We start from the raw sequence: 19,328 nt of genomic DNA, 5'->3' as shown, positions 1-19,328 counted from the left end.
TCATCAGCAGGTTAAAGCGAAAAAAAATGTGTTATTCTTCTCTTCCCAGTTCACTCCAAGTAGTTCACTTCTGCCCAAATGCTTCCCCACCTGTATAAACAGCCAGGCCTAATTATTGTTTTAACCCAACACATATCTGCCTTTCCCAAACAAGAAAGGAAATGCATGTCTAAAAAGCTTTCAGTTCCCCATAGAAGAGGTCTAAAATGAAGAGGAATACAGTATGTTCCACTGAAAGGAAATAATGGGGAGGGAAAAAAAAGTAAGAAAAAAAAGCACAAGCTTTACACGATACCTTATGGTAACAGCTAGAAGTCAGAATGGAGATTCTCACTCTGAATGATATGATACAGACATACTCTAAAGGGCTGCCAACCTGAAGAACTTGCTCTTTAAATACACAAGACAAAGAATACAACAGAAGGCTGGGATTAAGGGCCTTGCCTGTGGCTGCCCATTGCAGCCCATGGCAGAGCCAAGATGAGAACCCACAAGAGCCAAGTGGAGCACTGAACCATAACCATCATTCCTGTCCAGTCAGAATAAGCCTTTTATTTTTTATTTTCCATCTAAAATTGTCCAAAGTTTAGAATAACGAAAGACACACATTTTCTATGGCAAATGGATTAGGGAAGCTCTTAGTCACCCAGTCCTCCCAACCCATAAGCAGCCTGGATAAGGTGTACTGCAAGCAAACAACATGTGGATCCTGGTGTACAATGCATCAAGAGAAATGTGACTAAGTGTTTTTCCACCTTCTCCATTCTCTGGTTTCAGAAAATTAAAGTGCCAAAAGAAATAACTCCCAGGCTACACTACAGAGCAATTGTTTCAAATGCGGAAGAAGAATAAAAAGGGGGGAGGAAGGGGGAAAGAAAAACAGAAACAAATGGGTCAGATCAAAGTAAAACAGGGATACAAGCTGCCATTTTGATAATCAAAAGACACTTGGCTCATCTCCCAAATCAGAAGACCACGAACATAAGCAGCACATTGCTGGAAGGATAGGTAGGGAAATGGGAACACAGGTGGTTTTCCCACAGATAATTAAAACACAAATTCTGAATCGGCTCAAAGAACACAGGTGACAAAACATCCACCGGTGGGGGTTTTGTTTGTTCTTCTTTATTAGTTTGTTAAGTCAGCAAAGTACTTCTTATTTCTGCAGGAAGAAGGGTATGAGCCTATTAGCATTACACAAGGAAGCAGCATTGCAGAGGGCTGAACAAAACGCATTTATTTATACTAAAACAAGGCTAACTCAAACAACCTGTGGCTGTCAGGGATCTCATTATCCTGTTCTGCGAATGGTATCCCTTTCCTCTATCCTACTTAAGTGCGTCCTCCTTGCTAAAGGGAAAGATGCAACTATTACATTGAGATGTAATGTGCTTTTTTCAATGCCAAAATGCCAGTAGAGAGAAGGAAACTTCTACAGTGAGCGAAAAGCCAATGCCATTATTTCACTCCTCACCTGAGATTATATCAGCTGCATGGAGCTGCACTGACTCTATCTCAGGATATTTACAGCAAGATTGCTCTATCAATATATATAATAATAATATTTATAGTTATAACTACACCTGTTTCAGCAGCACAGACAACTGCAGACTGCACGCCTCCCAGAGCAGGAAGCAATCTCCCTTTGTGTCTGGAAAACATCCAGTACTTTCACAAACAACCACCAAGCACAACTCAGCAAACACTTCCAACTCCATGTTATGGCCAAACTGAGAAACGTAGCTTAGGTACAATACAGATAATACATCCACTGCTGCAATGCACTGCCTTGCATCTAACACAGCATTACTCATGGCCAGAGCATTACTGCCCCTGCCAATGCCCTTTAACCACAGTAAGCTTAATGCAACCAGCTTTCCCATCTCTGCTACGTCTAGCTGTTGCAGAGCACAATGAAGTTGCAATGCTGTGGGTTCTGCCTCCTCCTATACATATTTTTTTCATTAATAAAAAGTGTGCCATTTAATAAAGAAAGCCACAGACACACCGCCTAAAAGCCATATTTCCAACCCAGAAAGGTAACAGATATGACATGTTCAACACGCCAGACATCCGTGCATGGTGAGAAGTTAACAACTGCATTTTAACCTTTTTTGTGCAATCTCTTGCAGGAAGGAGTTGCTGATAAGCATGAAATAGATGCAGCAAAGAGCCACGTGTCTTTCACTAACTCCCTCTGATACAACTAAGAACAGAAGCACACATTACCTTCTTAAAACACAACAGGGGCTTACACGCACAAAGCTTAACCCACACATTTACAAGGGAAGGGCGAGAGCCGTTCTTTGTATACACCACAGCAAGGAAGACTTCCTTCAAAATATATTTTGACCCAACCATAAGGTTTCTGAGAATTTAAACAACACCATCATCTCAAAAATCATTAATGAATTGCAAGAAAATCAAGGATTGTGTCTGCACCCACTCAGCCTTGGTAACATGGACAGAGAGGGAAGGTAAACTGACCGACAAGAGTACTGGAAACTAAAAGGAAACCTACCTTCACCAAAGACTAGATGTAAACTAGACCACAAAAGCACTTGCTTTTTATGAAACTCAGCTTTCTCCTGAGAACAAAAACCAAAACAAACAAACAAACCAACCCAGCCCACACAAACAAGCAGGGACTTGAAGCACAGCTGACAGAAGGCCTTCGCTTGCATCCCAAGCTTAGGGCACCTCAGTCTGACGTACCTGCTCAGCAGGGGCAACCTCTGCTTCCTGCTGGCAGGAAGCACTGTGGCATGACACAAAGAGCAAACACAGCATAAGTAAGTAAGTAATCACAGAATGGCCTGCGTTGAAAAGGACCACAATGATCACCTAATTTCAACCCCTCTACTTTGTGCAGGGTCACCAACCACCAGACCAGGCTGCCCAGAGCCACATCCAGCCTGGCCTTGAATGCCTCCAGGGATGGGGCATCCACAACCTCCTTGGGCAACCTGTTCCAGTGCATCACTGCCCTATGTGTAGAAAAACTGAATAAATAATACATAAAAATATATAAATAAATACAAATATATAATAAGGTGCTCACCAATTATAGCATTACATTCCCTCCCTTATAAAACCTTGCAAAACCCCAAAATGCCTTGTATGTTCTTACATATAGACAAATACATACTTGCGTGCATGAGTAGACACACGCTTAATATGGTAATAAGACCTGACATCAAATGACACCTAACATTTCTTAAGGCTACTTAAGCTGAAGCCTTCAAACCAAAAGTTTCATCTCATGCAGTAATTGTCCAGGCACACCACAGAACAACACAACATCAAAGAGGAAAGCAACTATCTACTCCTGCATAACAGCTAAATCCATACAATTAACCCCCTGTAACATCACTTCGTAAATGCAAACACATGCTCCACTATGTTCCTCAGAAGATCCTCCAAGATGCCATTCTTGCCTCTAATGAGGCTCAGAACAAACAATTAAAGACTTGCAAAAAATAACACATTGAGTTTAGAATTTAAAGGGAAAAAAAAAAAGCCAACACAGAACAGAGAACAAAACAACACAGGCTGTGTAACATCTGAATGGCGTGGAAACATGTGGCATTGCCCTTCCTTCAAAGTTCAGCATGTCACACCCATTAAACTGTTCATCTTGCAGTATCACAATTTTATGGGACTACTAAAATGATTTAATTCATACTTTGCCCCATATCATGCAGAAGCCTCCCCATCTCCCCCTCCCCTCCACAAACACTCCTGATGTCCTGAAGGAATTCATTTGCTGACTGCCATCAGCAGGCAGGTGTCTGGCCACTCCCAGGAAAGCAGGGCTGATGACATGGGATGGCTCCTCAGGAAGACAAACACCATCACCTTGAACATCCCCCCACTCCTCCTTTGACATCCACAGCATGGGACACATCCCTTCATTCATCCTGGGTCAGCAGAAAGGGGGGGTGGGGAGCCACCCTTGTATAGCATTTAAGAAGCAACAGGAGAACTACCTGTTGCATGCATTTAAATCTCCAGTCAGACTCCAGGGAAGAAGAAAAACTTAATTAAAATCTAAACTGTAACTTGCAGATAAACCAAAATTCTGGGCTATTTGGGGTTTGCATGTAAAGTTCTCTGTGCAATTCAAATTGAGTCTTTTTTTGCTGTTGCCAATTTTACAACTGTATGGAAAACTGTCCTTTGAAGTTGCTGATGGACAAGTTTCAGGGATGCTTATTTAGAGATCAGTTTTTAACGTGAATTTACCACTGTCAGAACCAGAATACTTCACGCTGTTTCAGACACGGGGAAGCATTTTGAAACATGACTGCCCCAGCAACGCACCACTGACACCAGCTCACTGAGTGGGATCAGAGCCAGAAGAGATGTAGCGTCCAGCAAAGAGTCTGATCACACATTTGATCTATGCTCCACAGGACCAGAGAAAACCTGGAGCAGAATACTACCTGCTGCAGACAGATCTAGTTGTTAATGTTCCAGCAAAAATGATCCTTCTAGGAACAAGCAATATTTATTACAGGACTTGGAACTGATTGCCAGTTCTTGAGTCACAGGGGTTTTTTAAGTGAAGATAATAGAACACTCAATTCTGGTCACATATTCACCTGACACCATGTATATCAATCATTAATAAATAAGGAGTACCTGTCTTACCTTCCTAATTCAGTTCTTTAGTTCTGAAATTGAGCTTGGATAGCTCAAGCAGCTAAAGCTTTAAATGACAGAAACAGATTGTCAAGCACACTAAGCAAACACAACTTACCCAAACACTCACAGTAATCAGTTCCCAGTGTCCAGCTGATGTTTAAATAAGAAAATAACCCTGCAAAGTCCACTCCTTTACGTAAACAGCCAACGTTAGTTCAGACTTTATAATAACAAACTGGTGCTAAAGCTTCTTTTTACAATCTTAAGTGTGTGCACGTAATGCTTACCCTCCTACTGAGCTTCACTGCTTTATTCTTGCATACCAACACTCCAGTTAAAAACAAAAGTCATCAAAATTCTCCTTCCAGGACAACTCCTAGAGATTGTGACAGAGCTCAGTACGTTGCTTCTGCCTCACAATGAAGCAGCAGACAAGCTACACAGGACAAAGCATTGAATACAGCTGTAATGCAGAGCACAGCAGCTGACAAGGTGCAATTTCATCCCTGCAGCCTCTCTGCACACGTGTTGATGCCTGAGACTCCAGAAAACTTGCAAAAGTATTTCATAGGTGCCAGCAGGTATACGGCCTCTAAATGGCCATAAAGTTTTACTGAAGCAGTGATGAGGTTCTGTCAACACAGCGGTCTGCAGTAGCAATGGCAGTCACACAACGGGGAAGAGAGACATGGAGTCATTTTGGTTTCCAACACAGACCATAACCATACAGTTGCAGTTAGTGTCTCAAAGCACTGGAAAAGAAGTGTAACCTGCATTGGCGGGGGCTTGGACTCGATGGCCTCTAGAGGTCCCTTCCAACCCCTACAATTCTGTGATTCTGTAAAGCAGCTTTCTTCCCGTTAATAGCTGCGGAACTGCAGTAAAGACGAGCAGCTGAAATTCAAGAACAGCAGAATCTACAAGAACAAATTCCTGCCACACACTGGTTCACTCCTCTGAGCGTACCTGTCCTGCCACGTGCGCTGCAAAACCAAGCATTACTTTCCCTGTTGTCCATTCAAGTAGTCCTTCCATCCACCTCCACAATGACCAAGTGTCATAGTCAAGAAACACGTGTGGAGAAGGCACCCTTCCCACATGGCCTCAGAGATGTTCTTGCAAGCCCTTATCTATGTGTTAAGAAATACAGGAATATTTCAGAAACCAGCATTAATGCACAAGAAGGTCTGAAAAGGCTGTCAACAAGCATATGAACAAGTGTTATGTTATGAACAACCATGCTAGTCAAGGAGTTTACATCACGATGTGACCAGAAGATATTCAGATTGAATACACTGAGCCTGTTATACAGTTCTAGCTCCTATACTTGGAAATAAGCTCCAAGCCTAATGCTGGGAAAGAATTACAGTCAAATATTTCAGAACAGATATTTGTGTGGAAACCATTCTAAAATAAGAGTGCTCCTGGGAGAGTTCTTCTGGAATAGCTGCTCAATTTTGAATTCATATTCCAGCTTAGATGAGGCAGGTTTTGTTCCCTAATGAAAGCCTCAGAATCCATACAGGAAAGGTGATGTGAACAGGTCCCAAGAGCATTCCTCAAACACCCTCAGAATTGCACCTTCTTCAAAAAGGAAACTCCTGCCTTGCACGTCCCTATGATATCGACCCAATGGAATCTAAGAGTCAAGAAAAGCACAAACACACCAGCACCAATATCTCCCAGCTGCCTCATGGCTGGGATTGGCAGCCTGTACACATGCTTTTTCCTTGCATAAGAGCTACAGTCCCAAACAAGAGTGGCTTGGGGAACTGGGTTGACTGCATCAAGAACATAACGGCACTCCACATCCTCCCTCAGTGCACACAGACTTCCTCAGGAAAAATAAATAAACAAAAAACCAACCAGAAAGGACTCAGAATAAGCAGGAGGAGGCGAGAGGCCAAAGCTCAAAGACCCCCTGATCATTATTCAGATAAAACAAGTCACCAGCATCATTCCCCACATGCAATAAGCTCTGTCTGGCTGACTCCTGCCTCTGAGGACCAGAGCCAGATGTGCTCCATCTCTAGATGCCAGCAGTTCCACACCCTGGGGAGCAGCAGCCAGAGTTATTTTCCATGAGCTGTAATTATCTTAGCAGGACGGAGAAGGGCTGCATGTGTTGAGGTGATAATCCCAAAGGTAAATGAATCTTGGATCACTTAAATCTGTTAAATGACAATGAAGACATTAACATAGACCAGGCAAGTCGAGAGGTGATTTGAAACAAGTCACAAACAAAGCACTTCTACCTACTCATCTTCTCTCCATTGTGCGAGAGTCTGAGAGCCAAACAACAGCCCTCAAACACCAGCTATGCTGCAGCTGCTCCAGTTTCACCAAGTCTGTTGGAGCAGACACCATTGGCAGAACCCCAGGCTGAGAGGACAGCAAGCTGCCTCTTCCAGCTGCCAGGAAAAGGAGGGTGGTGGTTCTCTGTCTTGGTGGTTTTTTTTTCTTCCATTCAGTGATGCTGTCTCATCATCCTGCTCAGAGAAGTAACCCAGCAAGTTTCCAAGAGCTCTCTTGACCACTGTTTTTAATTACCCACCTACACACATTACAGCCTTTAGCAATCGTGGTTCTTCAGACAGTGGGAAAATAGCAGAAACCAAGCAGGTAGAAAGAAAGATAATACAGCACAGCCCTACCTAGAACAGCTTATAGGCTGAGAGAAAACACTACCAACACAGGAGAAGGACACACCATGCAGGAATGATAAAATAAAGAGTTTGGAAGGTGATAGTTACGCAAGATCAAAGATTCAGCTGCACAAACCTGATCATGCATGCAATTTTGGTTAATAAAACACTCATCTTCCTGCCTTTTCCGGGATACTTTACCTACAGTTCTGCTGGTGTGCAGCCTCATTTTCTTGTAACAAAACACCATGCAGTGACAGAGAAATACAATGCAGTCAAATAGAGCGGGTTTATTGCCAGAAGGTTATTTAAAAAGCATATGTATAGGAAAAGATAATTCTGAGGGGCTTCTTGTGTAAAACACTCCAAGATGTGTTCAGAGAGATCATCCATATATCACTGTCACCTTTCCTCAGATGCAAAGCTGGAGTTCACAGACCGCAGTTGCAACACCAAGTGACTGCAAAACCAGGCATGCTGAGTTGCAGCCCAACACCAAGTGACTGCAAAACTTTCCTTCTTTAAATTATATATACAGATACGGAGGCAAAGTCTGTGTAAAAAGCAGGGGTTTTATTTTATTTTATTCCCCCCCACACCCCCCAGAAATAGGAGGTTATTCAGTAACACAACCACTGGAATGAAAGAAGAAAACAGAGCAGGAGAAACTGGTTAACCAAGTATTTAAGCACATAAGAACATACATACATATTATATCCACACTCACACATATACACGCACAGACATATATGGCATATATCCCCTTCTCAAACATCTCACACCCTTCCCCATGCACATACTTCTGCATGAGCCAGCCAGGGCCTCGTAAGAGATTTCTTCTGCCAGTGTCAGCACTTCTCTGAACTATGAGCAAATCCGTCTCTGCCCTGGGGAATTGAGTTATCTGGTAGCACATTTAAACTCGGAGCAACTACCAGTCACTAAATAAAGCCCTGGCATTTTCCAGGCCTCTGGCTCAGGCAAAATGCGTTCGCTTTCCATAAATGTCTGGAAGGCTGTTTAAAGCAGTGAAATCTGCAAACAGCAGAATGACCTCAGCATTAACAGACACCCAGCACATGGATTTTGTCACAACCATTCAAGATTCATTCTAGCAGAAGGACTGCAGCCTCCCAACTCCAGCAAACACGTTGTCTTCTGTTGCCTTCGTAGCAGACAGGAAGCCCAAAAGCAGCTAAGCTAACTGGACAGCCAACCCTCTGCCTTTGAAAGACAAGATCTTCCCAGACAGGTATCACTTCCAGTTGTAGTCAAACAGTAACAACCAGTGGAAATGACCAGGGCCAAGAAAACACTTCAGAGAGAAAATTAATCACGTGTACCACATTTTTTTTGCCACAAAGTGGCTATGAACAGACAGAATTTCTCTGAAAAGTTAACCATCTGCAGTACTTGTTTGTCAGAGTTTATCAGGTAGCAAAGACCAGGCAGCACACCTCAACTACTCACTAAGTGTCAAGCACACAATTCAAAGTCCAGCTGGCACAGAACCACAGAACAGCCCTGGTTAGAAGGGACCTTAACGATCTTTGAGCTCCAATCCCTGCCATGGGCACAGGTTTCATCTGCAGGCACAACAGAGCTCACTTCAGTCATTTGTCTGCAACCATGACATAACCTCTCCAGAATACTGGATTTATTCCATTCAAAAGAAGAAAAAGAATACATATCCAGGAATATTTCCTGGCTCCTTATGGCACAAGGGTTTTTTCTAGCAGTTGGCATGAGGGGGGGGAAGGGGTTTTTATCGAGAACACAGATCAGGGGAGATGAAGATCCAGGTCCGTACAGGTTTTGAGGCAGGCCAAAGGCAAAGGCGCCTGCATCAGCCGCACCCTCCCTGAATCTCACTGTGCCCAAATGGGCCCAGATGTTTTAACTATTTCTGCGTATGCACGTTCCAGCGCTCCCACACCTGCAAAGTGAGTTTAAGCACAAGGATAAGTCACAGCCTTAACTTAATCCAGATAGAAAAAGCAAGCTGTTCAATCCCCGACAGACAGAAATCCTCCACAGCACACATTGCTTTAACTCAACTACTGAAGACGCAGAGAATGTACAGACTTCTTTTAATCACCCACAGCTGCGTATACCTTCCAAACGTACCGCTACCCACATGCATTTCATCCCATTGGCTCTCATTTGAGGCTGTGACCACTAATGCAGCGCTTTAGTTTGCATTCATAGCTCTTGCAAAGGTACATCCAGGTAAGCCATCGCCAGCTTTCTGGTGTTAATGCATTTTTCCATTAAATAATAATAATAATAATAAATTAAACATGTTCTTCAAACACATGTTGGGGAAACAAATCAAAAGCAAGATGAAAACTATCTATAAGAGAAATTACAACAAAATTCATTCCTACCACCAGGCAACTCTAACATGAGCTCCTTGGTTGTTCTAGAATTAGGACTAAAGTTGTGTAAATTAAAGCTCCTCTAAACCCAGGCAAAACGTGCACAACATACAGTGTGACTGAGATGGATTTAACACTGCTAAACTATGGTTCAGTGCTTAAAGGTGACACCGTCTATAAAACAAAGGGTTCATTTTGAGATTTAAGATGTGCTGCTACTTTGTAGACTTCTTCAAGCATTCTGGCTTTTCCATTAAGCTACAAGCACTAAGAAAGAAGCACATCTTCCTCTTACAGTATCACCTAGAGAAAATGGAAGAAATGGGGTGGGAAGTGCATTACCCAGGGGCAGAAGTTTGAGGCCAGGATACCTGATGCTCAGGGTAACTAGAAGCAATACAAGTCCAGCAAAGGCATTCTGTCTCAGTTGATCCATACGCTGCCAGTTGGTCCCAGTCAAGTATCCCTCTCAATACATATTGGCACCACAAGAAGAAACTCAGCTTCCACACAGTCACACTTTATAGTATGAAGTTTTGCATAAAAAGTAGCACTTAATTACATTTCTTTTAAACATTTTCCCTACTCTGAAGTCCAGTCGGGACAGTTTTAATTTGAAAAGGCAGAACAGAATGTGTCAGTGCAAAATGAAATCCAAGTAAAGTACAAGCACTGGACAAAGCACGAGTGAGCCCAAAATCCAGGCAAAACTGAAAGCTGTGCAGAAGGTATCCTGAGTTACTGACAAGGATTTAGGTGGGCCACTGCTGTTAGGCGTAACTTGTGCCTAATTGAATACCTGTAACATATGACTGAAGACACATTCTCAGCTCCAAAATGACCCCTCAAAAATACATAGGTTACAGCAGCAATGTTTTCTTGCATTCTCCCCTCCTTTTCCCCTTGGTGTAGTTACAACAGCAGAGAACAGCAGAAAAGAAAATGAACTTCTACAAGACAGTGTTGCAGCAATACTATCTAATTCCCAAACACAAGCCAAGAAATTAACTCAGCAGGTCCTCTCAATCAGCAGATTTTCCTCATCAGCTGAGAGGTGTAGAAACACCAAGCAGACAAAGCCCGCTTCACACGCTCTGGCTTCGTTAACTCTTCAACACCACAGAAAGAAGAAGCCAAGCTTCTGTCTTCACTTGCAGCATTCTCCTCCTTCAGATCTGTCCAGTTCTTGCAGGCTGAGCATCCAGAGTCCATCAGTGCTAATTTATCACCTTTGTTATCACATGTAATAAGCCACTTGTAAAAAGGAGGTTTAAATTAATGCAGCATTAATGGAATTCAACATCACTGAGAAATTAAAGTCAACATACACTCACGAGAACCTAAAGAAAGGGCAAGGGCGAACCTCTGATATCTCGACGGTCCTTGTGGGTTACTTTCAGTCCAGTCCAGTCAGTGGTTCTATGAAACCATCATCACAAATTTCTGGCAACCACTGAGCCAAATAGAGAGACCTCAAAGAGCCCCCCCCCAGTAACCAAGCACCTGCCGCCCCAGGCAAACCTCAAACCAATGGGAGCCCTCTGGGAACAAAAGAAAGAGAACCCCCACATTAGGACGGCTTCACTTTCATGGGGCAGTACCTGGCCTTTAACAGGAACTCACAAGAAAAATCTGGGGAAAAAGACTATTCAAAACGACCTAAAACACTTGAGAAACCCAAAAGAGTTAAGGAGTATTCAACATCTTTAACTATTAAGCATCTTTTATTATTAAACACACATACCACATTCAATGGTCTCAGACCATTCACAGCTGCACCAGGAACTTCCTACTGCATGTGCTATCAGTGCTGTCCACTGCAATAAACCTTCGTACTCTGAAATGAAGCAATACTGTAGCTGATGCTCTTTGATATATTCCTGTAGGCCTGCCCCCCTGAAGCTAATTTAACGTAACACACTCACCTAATGTATTTATTGGCTTACAAGTGGGTTTGATTGCTTTAACTCTTATCATCCAGAGCAAACTAACCAATTTAAACCAGGCATGTGTCAATTTACTGGTGTCCTTGCAGAAGTAATGTAACATTAATCCAAAACAACCACTCTGCATTAATACAAAACAACCACCTCACACGTGCCTGCGCTGGCTGGCAAAGCACAAGACAAGAAAAAGCAAAGGAAACAACAGCTAAACTAAAACCCCTGCTCATTACCCAGACCCTCAGCACCCAGCACTCATTCCTGGAACTCCCTGGAACTTCTCAGTAGAATCCTGTGGCTTGACTGACATTTCCCGTCTATTCTTTAGAGAACAGAAACCACCGAGATGAAGAACTGGTGAGTTCCCCATTCTAAGTTTTCCAAGTACAAGAAGGAACCAAAAGAATTGTTGGCACATAGACTCCTAACAAAAAAGCTGTATGGAACAATGCTCTCTCTGGGGCATGCTTCCAGTTTTCTCTCCTCCTCTCACATACAACCATTTGATCTGCCACAACCTCAAAATCTGCTCAAAATATCCTTTGACTCTTATCATGACGTTTTCCATGGCCTAACTTGACAAGTGCAGGGCCCTCCAGAAGCACTTCCCAGTTCACAGCGCCCAGCTGGCACTTCTCTGGAACATCCCAAGTGCCCAAGCAGCACGTGGCTCAAGCCAGCCAGCATCCCCACAGCCAACACTATCACAACTGGTCATGAATTGTCCACATGTCTCATAACAAAGAGCAGTAAAGTCACCTACAACGTGCAGCTTCTTCCTAACACTGGGTTTCAAATCAGCAGCTGCTCCCTACCCCAAGCAGACAGGTTGCCTTCATACCATATGCTACACATACCAAAAACACAGACATAACGTGAGAATAAACAAACCAAACTGCTGCCAATAAAGCTGTTTCTGATTTATTATTATTATTTATACTTTCAATTTTGCCTTACTGGCTGAATAGAAGCGAATTCACATTGGACTCCCTTGTGAGGCTCTTTTGTAAGCCATGTGAGTGTTCACTCCAGGAGAGGTTTTGTAACATTTATTTGTTGTTACAGACAGACCTTACCATAACAAGTTCTCAGAAACAATCTGTGTTTGTTACAAGTCACCTTGGCTTGTATTATCCAAGAAACAAGCAGGATAGAAAAAAATTCACCGCTGGAACAACACCAAGGCCTATTTTATTATTACATTATAAGCAAGTGAGAACAATCATAAAATAAAAGTTAAAGCAGCTGAGGAACAAAAAAAAACCCCAAAAGCACAAAAAAACCCACAACTTTTAAAATAGCAAAAGGCAATGATGGAATTCACACTGGGCTACTGCTGAAATACATTCACGCTCTTCTGAAGTATTGACCTTATGTGTCTGACTGATGCATTCATTATGTAAACATCTACCCTGAGAGTACATTTAAAGTGCTCAGACTTAGCAAATGAGTTCAGAGACCACACCTGAATGAGACTGAAAGCCTTCGTCTGGAGACAGAACAGCCAGCACTTGGAAAATATGAGCTTAAACTTCATGGTAAGCCTGAAGCTCCGGTGTTGTCTCTCTAGCCCAGAGGACCTGTGCCCATGACTCGTGCTGCGCTGGCAGTGGTTACCAGAAGAGCTCCCTGAGCCAATGAAGGACTGACTGAAGCGGCACTGAAGTCATAGGGACTCCCACACAGCACATTCCCTCGTCACCAAATTAAACACGTGTTCCATCTTGCTACATTCCACACTTAGGCACAGTGAGAAGTTTCATCAGTTTTAGATTATCTCAAGAAAAACAGTATGAATTAAAAGCCATTGTAAGGGCTGTGCTCAAGTGCATTTTTTATTTCACAGCGCATCCCAAGCTCCAAGCTTCTGTCATGATCCAGCACACTCCTCTGTTCAGATGTCTTTATTCTGCACGTCTTGGTATCGGGCAAATCATCATCCCATTAAAGCAAATCACCATCTCCCAGTACAGCACACCACAGGCAGCAGCTAACCCAGCTCCGGTGAATTTAAGAGCAATTCTTGCTGAAGGTAACGTTTTAACGAGAGTTATTTCAAACGCTTCTACTTTTTAAGAGCCAGACATAAAACATCTGCTATACAGCATTAAGCACTTCAATATTTTCAGACAAAAATACACCCTTGCCATAGTTCCTGAGTAACTCTCAGAGGCAGAGAGCCCTCCCTCCACAGAAGCAGCAAGTGCAGCAATTGCCCTGCCTCACCTCCAGGTCAGTGCAACACACATCTCACAGAGGTTTATCATTATTCCAAGCCATGTTAATAAAACCAACTCCTGCCACAACCTAATACAGCGCAAGGACACTGCTCCACAGTGAAGTTATTTCATGGCCATAGCATTCCAAATCTACTCTACCAAGCTGAAGCTTCAACACCAGAGAAGTTCCAGCACATTCCCAATCCTGCTGATCTATTTACATACTTGTGAGATAAGCACAACAAAATACTTCTGAGAGGTAAAAGCCCCTTAAAGTCAGGCGTCTGCTCACAGGGCCGGGGAGCTGGAAGCAGGTTCCTCCTCAGCACACACAGCTGCTCTGCCCCACGTGCACAGAGCACGCTCATCCCTGGGGCTCACAGCTTCATCAACAGGTCTGGAAGGCAGCAACTCAGTGCCACGATAACAAAAGCGCTGCCTCTACAATGAGATGAAACAAATTCATCCTCCAAGTTACAACTTAACATCACCGTGAACTGCATTATGCTTTTACCCTAAGACTATTAAAAGTTCTCTGCTTAATAAACAAGAACCAGAGAATTGCATGAGTTGGAAGGGACTCTCAAAGGCCAACTCTGTGGCAATGAGCAGGGACACCTACACTAGATCAGGTGCTCAGAGCCCGTCCTGCCCGACCTTGGGTGTCCCCAGGCATTGAGCATCCACCACCTCCCTGGGCAACTGCCCTTATTGTAAAAACTTTCATCCTTATACCCAGTCAAAGGCCACTAAATATTTTAAAGGCGTTTGTAAGACCAGCAAGTAAACGTGTAGCAGCCACGAGGAACACTATGAGCTCCTCACCCTCCATATAAAACAGCTGTGAGTTCACTTCTTGAAGCTGCATAGCTTAACTCGCTCAAGTCCGAACATCTTCACACCGACACGAGTGCTCAGAATGGAACGAGTCTCACTTTGGCTTTTCTGAAACTATTTGGCAAGACGGAGGTCAGCGTTAGAAGGGGCACTCCGAGATGCACACCTTCCTCACGGAAACAGGACAGAACGAGCAAAACTTCACACACACCTACACGAACTTCCAACTAAAAATAGAGAGCGGCGATGCCAGCAGCCAGCGCTCCCGTTCCCAATGACAGCGTTAATAACTGCAGCCGCTTCGTTAAGGTGGGTGGCCCAATAAAGGAGGCCCCGTGGTGCCCTCCTGCCCTACTCGGCCGCACCACCGACTTTTCGCAGCCGGCCGGGAAGCATCGCAGCGCGGCACAGCGCGGCACAGCGCGCAGCCCGAGCCCCGCACGTGCGGAGCCCAGCGCCCGCCCGCCGCCCACGGCCCTAAGACGGAGCCCGGCCGCGCAGGGGGGGCCGAGGGGGGGCCTCGTTCCCCCACCCCCCTCGGCAGCCCCGCCGAGCCTCGGATTCCGCCCGTGAGCGACACCCGACACCAGCTCCTCCAAACCCCGCACAAATCCGGGACCGCGGAAGCGCGGCGCGGGGGAGGGGGGGGGTGGGAACGCGCACACGACTTTTGTCTCTCTTTTGCGACCGGACGCGGCCACCGAGAGTCCCCCCGTGCAAACCGGTCCCCGCGAGGAGGGGACGGGGAGGCCTCTGCGTGCGGCGGGGCCCCCCGCGCCCCGGGCCGTGCAGTTGCGGGCACACACGCCGGCTCCCCGCCCTCCCGCAGCCGCTCCCGGGGAGCCCCGCTCCGCCCGTCCCGTCCCGTCCATGTGCGCGTCTCGCCCCGGCGGAGTTCAGGGGAAGTTTCTCCAAACTCCGCCAACAAAAGGGGCAGCAGCTCGCTCCGCCGTTCCCCCCCCTCCCCGCCCCCCCTTCCCGTTCCCGCAGCACTCACCCCCGGCCGAGCCCGGCTCGCAGCGCAGCACCGAAGCGGCCAGGAGCCGCAGCAGCAGCAGCAGCGGGAGCGGCGGCGCCGCCTCCATGTTGTGCCGCAGCAGCAGCTGCCGGAGCGGAGCCCGCCGAGCGTCTCAGGCAGGTTCCATGCTCGGGGCGCTGCGCTCGGCGGGGAGGGAGGCGGGAAGGGGGAGGTGCCGCTCCCGGCCCTCCTCCTCCTCCTCCTCCTCCTCCTCCGCCCGCTCCCCCCTCGCTCCTGCCTCCCCGAAGGGGGCTGGGATCCTCCCGCTCGCGAGGCGGCCCGGGGAGGAGCCGTGCGCCCGCACAGGCCCGCGCCGTGCACCTGGCGGGGAGCGGCGGATCGGGCTCGGGCCGGGGATCCTCGAGCTCCTGGTCTCTTGCCGAAGCGTTTGGGTTTGTTTTGCTTCTTTCCCAGCTCCCACCAGAGCGCGAGGGGGCACGAGAAGGGGCGGACAAAAGTGCTCACTGTGTGTTTACAAAGGAACTACTTGTGCATCTGTGCTGAGTGTGCGCTTACCTGCTCCTTTACGCAGCTGTTTTCTTCCCAGGTGGGGGTTTTCCTTCACCTTCCTCTTCCCAGCAATACGAGCATCTCCTCACAGTGCTCTGTGTTTGCATCACGAACAAAGTCACTTTCCAGCAGCAGTTCAGTTGCTTATCCCCCCATCAAACACGCAGCCTGTTGATACAAGTACATGAGCGGTGAGAAATGGGCAGAAGCTGCTCTGTGACACATGGCAGGAGCTGAGCTGTGCCACCTGCAACCCAGACATCCCACATCTCCCTCATACCCAGCTACCACAAACACCTCAACAGCAGGAACGGAGTCAAGAATTTCCCTTGGAGTCTCCGTTTTCCCTTGTGCCAACACCAAATTTACCATAGGAAATAGAATTACTACAGTCTATACACAGACAGCATCATCAAGGCATTCCCTCATAAATCACATGCTTAACCAATAGATGTTTAAAAGTTGCTTTTCCTTTCAGACAATGGATATGTCCTAATAGATCTGCCTTGCTGTAGGTTCTGCAGCCATGGTTCAGATTTCTTCTCAGTGCCCAATGGACCACTACCCATCTCCAACAGTGGGACTAAAAGCTCAGGAATTCTTTTGGGACCTGATGGTTACCAGGTGCAGGCTTCCCCCTTTTTTAATAAGGGTTTAATGTTGGGATAGTGTTGAGGAGTTACAGAAGGTCTATAGCGCTGACCTTCACACTAACCCACAAAGGAAAATAAAGCTTCCTGCTCTACCTTCCTGCTTGTTAAACACATAAAGAATGCTTATTTTAAAGATGTCCGATTCCAGGTGGCATTTTAAACCTCAGCGTTCTTAAAGATGGGAAAACCAGCAGCTGGTCTTCCTTGATAGAAGTTCCACAATAAACCAGAGCCCAGATCAGAACCGCTGTGAAACACTAATGGCAAAACTTTGTACAAAGAGATAAAGATGGTTCTGACTGAGAGATTTCAACAGAGACCAGAATTTTTCAAAGGGAAGTACCTGCTGTAAGGAGAGTTACTGAGACTGAGAAGATCCACCAGTGACTGCTCAGAGCCCCACACCAACCTTTGCTGTGATGGAGGACTATTTGCAGGCACAGCCCACCGAGCTTCACACCATGTGGAAGTTCATCCTTTGCAGTAGTGCAGAGCTGGAATGAAAATTTATTTCCAAAGTATGTGGTGTTCTTGCTTGGCAGCCCTCTCCCTTCTCTAATTAACAGACTAAAGTGCAGTCTCCAAGCTGAAACAGAGAAAAGGAAGACCGGGCTATGGAGGCAGGCAGCTAGGAAAGATAGACTTATCAGATTTTATATTTATCAGATATTAAGTTTATGCTTCTTTAAGACTTTAACAGCAACACCTTTGCTAAAAGGACATTGGTCACAATCTGGAGCGATGGCAAATCTAGTAGCTGCCAAGAGCTCAGTATTCCTCCAATCACAGAGATGCAGTTTTAACCCATTCATATATTGCAGGGGTGTTTAGAGAAAGTTAAATTTGGGCAGCTGCGAAAAGAAGCCTGAGCTCCATGCTGAGGAAGCTGCCTCCCACTTCTCTGCCAGCCCGGCCAGAATTCCTCCAGCAAAGCCAGGGGAAGCAAAGCTGCGACATTCCTGAAACATCTGACATAAGTTTGTTAGGAAGTAACAAAAAAAAACAGGTTAAAAGTAACCTTATCAGGCCTCACTTGTTTTTTTTCCCCCCATCTTCTTATTGGAAGAAAGAGGGACTCCTTTCAGAGGAGGCTGTATGGTCGCAGCACACAGGACTCCAAGCACAGAGACAATGCCCATATCACCTAACTTTTCTTACGTAAACCTGAGCAAGTCACAGTGTAGCATTTCCTCAGTTTCCCCTACATAAAAGGGGCAGGGAGAATAAATTTCCTTTCATCCCTTCTGCGTAACATAGAGAAAGTCACAGCAGGTTTAGGTCCTGGCTGTGCAAAGAAGGAAGGGGACAAATGGAGACTGCAAGCCCAGCACTCCCCCCGGATCTGCAGGCAGGCCAGCTCTTGTTTTCTGCCATTGTTATCATCTCTGACAGAGAAAGGAGGGAAGTGCAGAGGCTTAGAAAGGAAAACAAAGAGCCCAGCTGTATCTGAGCTCCCAGGGATGTCCTCCAGGATAACCTTGCCATCCCACCACAGCTGGAAAACTTGGCTCTACTGAAATGCTCTAAATGCTTTCTACATATTTACTCCTTCTGGATTTCTCTCTCCTACTCCAGTTTACAGCATCCTCCTCTCCCAGCTGCCAGAACTGTCTGAGCTCCTGTAGAGCTAAACACTTAATGACAACTGCAGAAGCCCCTAAAGTGAATTTACTGCCTTATAAATGACACACAGGTTCATTTTATGGCAAATATCAGTACCGAGACATGCATCTTTATTCCTCCTGGGCAGCATTGTTTACTGAAGACAAAGTCACCAGATCCAAACAGGCTGAAGAGGTTCTGTGAGGATTTGCAAAGGGGATGTAAAGAGAACTGTAGAAATAGACAGCAACAAAACAGTTTCTTCCTCTAAAGCTACAGGACGGTCACTTTCCTTTTCCAGCATCTTGGATATAGGTCTTCATAATTCCTCACCCATCTTTCAGACAGAAAGCAGCCTCAAGTTAAATGTACACAGGGATTTTTAGTCCTTCTCACCATTTACCACAAGTGAAAAATGCGTATAGGTAGTCTACAGTAAGTTAGAAATGACTGAGGAAAATACTTTCTGGATGCAGGTTCCCTCATCTCCTCCAAAAGAAATCGACACAAGGAGGACAACATATACATACAACAGCTATAGTTAAGATTACAGCTCCCAAGATGACATCCAAAGAAACTTTAGCAAGGGGTGGGTGAGGTCATAGACTCATCAGGACATGCTTCAGAAAGCTGAGGCCATCCTGAGCCAGTGTCCTACTGGTACCAATTGAAACACCACTTCAGGGTATTCTGTGTTAGTGAAACAGTGAGGATAAAGAGCTTGTTCCCAAAGCCTCCTGCAGGCTGGCAGCCTCAGGAACAGAGGAGCTGGCACTGCCTGAGGAGGAGGAGGAACATGGCACCATAAAAAGTCCTGAAAACATAAAAATAGTTCAGTGGGTTTTTTGGTAGTGATTCTTGGACTCTGAATGTTTT

The 19,328-nt window shown here is 45.5% G+C and overlaps 1 protein-coding gene across 2 annotated transcripts in view; it reads right to left on the bottom strand.

Moving 5' to 3' along the window:
- LRP5 (LDL receptor related protein 5) overlaps window positions 1-15,832 on the bottom strand; it is a 118,939-nt gene extending 103,107 nt beyond the window's left edge. For both annotated transcript variants that reach the window (XM_015863806.3, XM_015863807.3), the window contains exon 1: window positions 15,667-15,832. In XM_015863806.3, coding sequence (XP_015719292.1) covers window positions 15,667-15,754 — 88 coding nt within the window. In that variant the 5' untranslated portion in view covers window positions 15,755-15,832. The remainder of the gene's footprint in view (window positions 1-15,666) is intronic.
- Between the last annotated feature and the right edge of the window lie 3,496 nt (window positions 15,833-19,328).

Source organism: Coturnix japonica, chromosome 5 (assembly GCF_054131305.1).
Source record: "Coturnix japonica strain WE chromosome 5, WE-NBRP24, whole genome shotgun sequence".
NCBI classification, from domain to species: domain Eukaryota; kingdom Metazoa; phylum Chordata; class Aves; order Galliformes; family Phasianidae; genus Coturnix; species Coturnix japonica.
Note: the sequence above shows the minus strand (reverse complement) of the source record. Positions and strands in the feature narration are given on the sequence as shown.